This window comes from Anthonomus grandis, chromosome 15 (genome assembly GCF_022605725.1).
Source record: "Anthonomus grandis grandis chromosome 15, icAntGran1.3, whole genome shotgun sequence".
Lineage (NCBI taxonomy): Eukaryota > Metazoa > Arthropoda > Insecta > Coleoptera > Curculionidae > Anthonomus > Anthonomus grandis.
This window is the reverse complement of record NC_065560.1, coordinates 6482206-6490255: the sequence shown is the minus strand read 5'-3', so window position 1 is coordinate 6490255 and position 8050 is coordinate 6482206. Positions and strand designations below refer to the sequence as shown.

The 8050-nt window shown below is 34.8% G+C and overlaps 1 protein-coding gene across 1 annotated transcript; it reads left to right on the top strand.

The window, feature by feature from the left end:
• The first annotated feature begins 4885 nt into the window (after positions 1-4885).
• On the top strand, positions 4886-6604 carry LOC126745034 (tubulin alpha chain-like). The gene is made up of 4 exons (XM_050452682.1): positions 4886-5339; positions 5391-5801; positions 5854-6255; positions 6328-6604. The coding sequence occupies exons 1-4, from the start codon at positions 5057-5059 to the stop codon at positions 6546-6548; spliced, it is 1317 nt and encodes a 438-aa protein (XP_050308639.1). The 5' UTR covers positions 4886-5056; the 3' UTR covers positions 6549-6604.
• The last annotated feature ends 1446 nt before the right edge of the window (positions 6605-8050 follow it).

Below are 8050 nucleotides of genomic sequence, written 5' to 3'. Positions count from 1 at the left end.
AAGGAAAATAAAACGGTACTGCTTTTATCAACTTTGCATCCTGATTCGTCACTTAGTACTGTAACTGGAAAACCAAACCTTATACATTCCTATAATGAAACCAAAGGTCGTACAGACACCTTTGATCAGATGTGTCACTCTTACACCACTTCTCGGAAAACCAGACGCTTGCCTCTTAAAATGTTTTTTAATATATTGGATGCTAGCGAAATAAATGCTATGGTACTATTTTCACTTGCAAATTCTCAATGGAAAGAAGAAAGAAAAAACAATAGAAAAACATTTCTAAAAGAACTTTCAATGGAACTAATCGAACCGCACCTAAAGGAACGCTTACAAGTTACCAATTTGCAAACCTCGCTACGTTTAAAAATAAGCGAAATATTAGGAGTAGTAATTTGCCTAAAAAGGTCAGATGAGTGAACATTTAAAACAATACCTAAGTATCAAGAACCTTACCATAATATACTATTCGTTGGTTTAATATCATTTGTGTGGGTGGTGTCCGGGATTGCTACTTATAGCAATTAAGCATCATTCAAAAATGGATACTAAAAGTTATATTTAAAAAAGAATCGACTATTTCCAACCAATTTACTTTATAAGGAAAACCAAAAATAATGGATATTAGGAAACTTTACTGTTTTAATTTAAGTATGAATATATATAGGAAAAAAATTATTCTTGAAACTTTATCGCATACATACCCCACAAGAAATAGGCTTAATCAAAATGCGCTTGTTGGTACGAACAAAAAAAGTATTGGTCAGCATCATTTCAAATATTTAGCACCGAAACTTTATAATATTATACCAAGACCCTTACAGAAAAAAATGTCTACAGCAACGTTCAAAGTTTATATGAGGCAATGGATTGAACAGATAGATGCGGCTATATTTCATCATTTGGTGAATAACTTGTGTCTTATTCTTATTATTTTTGTAATAACAGAGCGATATCCAGACACTATTACGTATAACGATGTGTATAAGCTTGTCCGAATCCGCTTTCTACATACAGTAGGAAAGAACGTGCATTTTCAAGTCGTAAGAATTTAAAATACTTAAAAGAGAAGTACGTGGCAAGGTTTCATCAGTGTAGTTGATATTAAAGTCACCAGCCAATATAACCTTAGAGTGTAGGGACAACTGGGATAAAATAGAATCAAGTTTGTCCAGAAACATAGCAATATCTCCTGTAGGTGGCCTATAAACACAAAGAATATATAAATTAAAACGCTTACAAAAAGAAAGAGAGAATTCAAAAACATTCTCAACAGAAGATTATCATACTTATCAATATTACAAAAAATCGTTTCATTTGTTTGCCTAGCCAAGATCATGGTTCCTCCATGTATAGATTGTTGACGACAAAAATTTGATATAGGAAGATAATCAGATATTAAAAAACATTCACTAGGCCTCAACCAGTGCTCAGTCAGAAGTACAATATCAGGAAAATTACATGTGTCCAGCAAAAGATGAAGCTCATCCATCTTGTTTCTTAGGGATTGTATATTAAGAATAAAGATACTTAAATTTTTCGAAGAGCTAATTTCAATTTTAATAGTAGAATATGAACATGAATGAGATTCAACTTTCGTGGACATGTCTATAAAAAAGAAGAATCCATTTTACGATCAGTAACTAGTTCAGACTCATTAATTTGATGATTCAAAGACAATTTATTCGATGAAATATTAATTTTAAAATATTTGAAAATATGTGCATGTAATAATGATGCCAAGTCTGAACCAAAGTTACTGGCGTGATTAGACTCCAAAATCCCACACAGATTAATATTATTCTCATGAAAAGTACGATTAAGGGCCTTATTACTATTATAGATAACATTATGGTTTAAATAAGTATAAGGGCTTGTCATCACTAAAGTGTTTGTATCAACATGATTTTGAATTAAATTTTTTAAAACATCAGATGAAGAACAAATTCCATTTAACATTACTATTAAAAAATCTTCTTTCGCAAAGTCCTTAACTAAATTTGATGCTGTCCTAATCACTTCACTGCTTGAACTGCCCGGCTTCAGGAAACACTGGACCTTGTAGTAAGCTTCAAACTTTAAACGTAAATGTTTTAGGAACACTCTGCTACAATTTCCACCAACAAAGAGAAGCCGAGGTCGACTATCATCAGGTGTATTTGGCCTAGTTGGTAGCTGTGTTGGAGAATTAATAACAACAGATTTGGATATCTGTAACTGTTCCTTCAATGCACAAATGTCGGAATAACAGGTATCTTTTTCAACCTCCAACACCTTTACGGAGTCTAACATCTTCTTATTTAAATTAGTTAAGTCGTTTACGTCTTTTTGTAGCAAGTTTATTTCAGTCTTATAGGTTGAAGACTCATTTTCTAATGTTTTTATCGTTACTATTAAATTTTTATTTAGGATATTTAGCTCGCTTATTTGTGAATTGAACTTAAGACTTGCCCTTTCGCTCACTTCCAGTAATGCCAACAATTCACCTTCTTTAATTTTTAAGTTTTCCAATTCAACTTTAAGCTCTTCATTCCGTTTATGCAGATTTTCCAGGGATGAGGAAAACTTCTTTTCGGCCTCCGACACTTCATCTTCAAAAACCATGCTGTTTCTTCTCATTCTCTCTATATGTCTATCCTTCTCTTTCAATTCTGTCAACAAATCATAAATCTTTTGCTCATTAATTTTTCCTTCCTGATCTCTTTCATTAAAATCATCTTGACATCTTTGTGAGCATAAAATCCTATAGCCTCCCAGTTTTATGGCATCAGAATTTCTTTCCAGACAACTTGGGTGGAATATTGAAATACAAGAGATGCAGCAATAATTTGGAAAATCCCTCTTCTGACAACATTTGAAACTGCGGTTCATTTTAGATTATAAGGCAATGTTATTAAATTGAAATAAATATTTAAACAGGAACTGCAAGTAAACAGTAACTTGAACTTAAACCCAAAGCAGGAAACAAACGTACAACAAAACACACAATTGCACGTCCTACGGTTAATGTTCAATTATTTCAAGTTAAGGTCAATGGTAGCCAGATAATTTAAATTTAGTCAAAACAGGAACTGATTAAAAAACAAAAACATTTACTGACGCAGGAACTTAATTAGTTTTTTTGGAAACACTTGTACCGCGAAAATATAGCACGTTAATGTAAACACGCAACACTAGATCAAAACAATTTAAATTAAATCAAAACAAAACAAAACTGAGCACCGGCGCCTCCTACGAGTATAGACGTCTACTCTGTACGACTGCTAAACCGATATTCGTTTGGATCAGCCTTGTAATTTCCGTCCCATTTCTATTTTGTCTACCCTCTCTAAGATAGTTGAAAAACTTGCAAAAAGCAGAATTTTGTCCTTTTTACATCATAATGGCATTTTGTCTGCAAATCAGTTTGGATTTCAAGCCGGTAAAGGGACTCATGATGCTGTTTTTAGCTTTTTGGAGAGCGTCTATGTGTCCTTGAATTCTGGAGAGTCATCGGCGGCAGTGTTTTGTGATCTATCCAAAGCATTTGACTGTGTGGATCATGGAATACTGTTATCTAAGCTCGATAAATATGGTTTTAGAGGCGTAGCGTTGCGATGCGATGGCTTGAGTCCTATCTATCAAATCGTACTCAGAAGGTTTCAGTGTCTGGGCGTTTTTCTGCTTCTAGATCCTTAAAATGCGGCGTTTCTCAGGGTTCAGTGTTGGGACCACTGTTATTTTTACTGTATGTGGATGACTTGAGTTCATTGAAACTGCAGGGCAAGGTGGTTTAGTTTGCTGATGATACCACCATACTATGGAGCCATAAAAATTCTGACTATATTAAGACTTGTATCCTTGAAGACCTTCAGATTTTATCAGGGTGGTGTGCTTCCAACAGGCTCGTGTTTAATGTAAGAAAGACGTCTATTATGGGGTTTAAGTGCGATGTTCAGGGTCTGATGTTTGACGAAAATTCCCTCTTGCAGAATAAAGAGTGCTGCAAGTTCCTAGGAATTACCATTGATGGTCACCTTCGGTTTGAAGATCATATTTTACATTTAGCTGGGAAATTATCTTCTGGATGTTTCGCAGTAAGAATGGCAAAACAAGAGCTGGGAGGGGTGGTTGCACGTTCAGTGTACTTTTCACTTATTGAATCTCGTATTCGGTATGGCTTGCCTTTTTGGGGTTTAACCAATAAGAGGCTACTTAACATTATCTTTGTTATTCAAAAAAAAGCAGTTAGATACCTGTGTTCTGCTAAGTTAAGAGATTCTTGCAAACCCCTCTTCATTTCTGAAAAAATCCTAACTTTTTTTTCACTCTTTATCTTAGAAACAGCTGCTCTTCTTCACAAAATTCCCAAACTACCCTCTGACACTGGCCATTTGACTCGTCGTGTAAATGATGTTCCCCTACCTATTCCTACATCTTCCCTTACCAAAAACTCATTAATTTACATAAGTAAAAAAATTTACAATCATGTTCCTCTGTGTGTTAGACATATATCGGATGTTAAGAAATTTAAAAGAGAATTAAAGTCGCTTTTATTGGCTAAGGCATATTATAACCTGGATGACTTTTTTAATGATAGGTTTTAACCTTGGACATGTTGGAAAGTTTTCTTTTTTTCCTTTTTTCTTCTCTAGTTTTGTCAACAAGTTTACCTTTACTTAGTAATTGATTGTTTTATTTAGTTATCTTTAATTTAAGTATGTTCAAAAAGTTTTGTCTTCTTGTGTTTAATTTTGTTCATTGTTTTGTCAATTTTTGAAATTGTATTTGTGTTTTGTTTTTTTAGCTTGTAGGATGCTTGTACACAAGATTATTCTTACGTAATATAGCACATTTTCTTTCTTTCTTTCTTTACCCCCGGAACTCCCTCGAATCGATTACTGTCACATCTATCAACTAATCAAGCTTCTGTCACTCACAAATGCATAAAAATCAAAATTCAAGTTTTCCCATTTAAAAAAAATAACACAAGAAAATGAACTAAAAAAGACCCTTATCGTAAAAACCTCATCCGCGCAATCATCAAAATTTCGAGTAAAACTATCATGACCCAATGAGCAAACGGGAAATCATTCAGATTCATATCGGACAGGCAGGGGTCCAGATCGCGAGCGCTTGCTGGGAACTGTATTGTCTGGAACACGGAATTCAGGTGGACGGAAAGTTTTATCAGGGATACGACACCGACGACCATAGCTCCGATGCATTTTTCAGTATTTCGTCGGCGGGTAAAGCGGTGCCGAGGGTTGTCATGATCGATTTAGAGCCCACACCTATAGACGAGATCAGGACGAATTATTATAGGCATTTGTTTCATCCGGAAAGCTTACTTACTGGTAGAGAGCAACACTCTTTGCCTATTTTTTCTAAAGTATAACTTACTACAGGTAAAGAAGATGCCGCAAATAACTATGCCAGAGGACGATACACCATCGGTCATGAAATGCTGGATCTCGCGTTGGATAGAACTCGACTGGCCGCCGATGAGTGCCACTCTCTTCAAGGTTTTATCATCTTCAGAGCTTTTGGGGGTGGAACCGGATCTGGATTCACCACCTCCTTCTTGGAAGGTTTAAAAAGTGACTATAGAAAAAAAAGCGTTTTAGATTTCGCCGTTTATCCGGCTCCCCGTATCTCTCCCATCGTTGTCGAGCCATACAATGCTGTGCTTACTACTCATGGCAGTATTGAATTGGAGGATGTTTGCTTCGTTATGGATAATGAAGCTGTATATGATATTTTAGATCGGAAGTTAGACGTCCCCAGGCCTACCTATACGAACCCTAATAGACTGTTAGGTATGAGCATTTAATGCTTCATTAAGATTCTTTTTAGCTATAGCTGTTTCAGGACAAGTTGTATCTGCAGTGACCGCTTCCTTAAGATTCGAAGGCTCCGTAAATGTTAGTCTGGAAGAGTTTCAAACCAATCTGGTGCCCTACCCTAGAATCCATTTTCCTCTTATAACCTATGCCCCGTTTGTCCCAGCTAATAAAGCTATGCACGAGCAGCTATCAGTGGCACAGTTAACGAACTCTTGTTTTGAACCAGCTAATCAAATGGTGAAATGTGATCCCAGGCAGGGCAAGTACATGTCTTGTTGCCTTTTGTTTCGGGGAGATGTGCCCCCTACAGACGTAAACAATGCCATAAATAGTATTAAAAGCAAAAGATCTATTCAGTTTGTGGATTGGTCACCTACTGGGTTTAAAATTGGAATAAACTATATGCCACCCGCTACAGTACCAGGAGGTTTGTTGGGAAATTCATAGTGCACATCGCTACACAGATAAGTTATTGAAATTTTTTCATTATTCCATTCAGGTGATTTGGCAGCAGTGACTAGAGCAGTTACGATGCTTTCCAATACGACGGCAATTCGAGAACCCTGGGAACGAATATTAAGAAAGTTCGACTTGATGTATAGGAAACGCGCCTTTGTGCATCATTATGTTGGCGAGGGAATGGAAGAGGCGGAATTTGGGGATGCAAGGGAAGATCTAGCAGCCTTGATTTTAGACTATAAAGAGGTCGATAGTGACTAAACATGTATTGAGACATTTTTCATATTTTTCTAATAAAAGCTACTATTCAGACTGTAGTAGAAGGTTTTTCGATTTTAAGCTTAAAAGGATGCCAAGTATATTTGTGTTGTAACACGCTGTAAGTGTCATACATTCTTGTTTCTGGCGTTTAAAAGTAGTCCTGGTTTATTTTTATCTTCATGGAGTATATATGTGTTTTGACAGACTTTTTTTAAAAACCAGTCCAATAGGAATCCTTTAAATTCACCCTGTTTAATACTTGATTACCAGGAGATGATTAGGAGAAATTTCAATTCGTTTTTTTTTAATGCGCAACAAAATATAATGAAAGCTGTTTTTTCGAATTAGCCTGCTAGAACTAGTTTAGGTATGGCAGCACTTTTAATAATATTTATCAAATGTTTAATTCCAGTCTTAAGGATCTTGAATCTTGAACTGTAATGATGATTAAATAAGATGCTCAAGATGATAAAGAGCAAACATACTTAGTTTGCACAAAAAAAGGAAAGAAAAAATTAATACAGTAAACAAACAATAAAGAAATTAAGGAGACGCATGAAGAAGCCTAACAAATGTTCAATAAAAATACTATATTAAATTTAAAAATCACATTCGCATAGCGACGCTTTGGCTATTTCTGGCCAGCTTGTGATTAAATGATTAAGTCATCGGTATTAAAATCACCACTTGGACAAATGATAGATAGAGAAAAGAGAGCGATAACTGTCAATCAACTGCCTATTGAAACAAGTATTTAAATTTTCCAAAGTCTTTAGTGAAAAAAAAATTTATTTCCTATGTCTATTTTTGGTAGATTAAAAGTTATCAAACAAAAACCTTGAGATTAAGACAGCAAAGTCCAGTCGAAGCAAAATTCAACTGACAATAACTTTTCAGTCCTAGAGTTAAAAAGTTCAGTAGCTATTATCAATATTGTAGAACAAATTAGTGTTAACCAAATAAAGTTTACTTCATGTCACAACTGCCTGGAAGAATGCTTTAATTTTTCCAGGAAGTTAAGTGCCACTGGGTGCATATAAGTCTTAAGATCCATTGTTAGTTTGCCAAAAAACAAGGGAAGAAAAAATTAATACAGTAAACAAATAATAAAGAAATTAAGGAAACGCATGAATGAGCCTAACAACTTTTAAGTAAAAACTCTAATAAATTTAAAAATAACGTTCGCAAAGCGACGCTTTGGATATTTTTGGATAGCTTAGGATTAAGTTATTAAATCATCATTAATAAAATCACCACTTGCACAAATGATAGATAAAGAAAAGAGAGTGTTAACTGTCACTCAACTGCCTAGACAAATATTTAAATTTTTCCAGGCAGTTAAGAATAGAAGTCTTTAGCATACATTTTTTTTATTTCATATCTCTATTTTTAGTAGATCAAAAGCAAAGTCCAGCTAAAGCAAAATTCAACAAACAATAACTTCTCAATCTGAAAGTTTAGAGCTTCAGTAGCTATTATCAATATTGTAGAACAAATTAGTG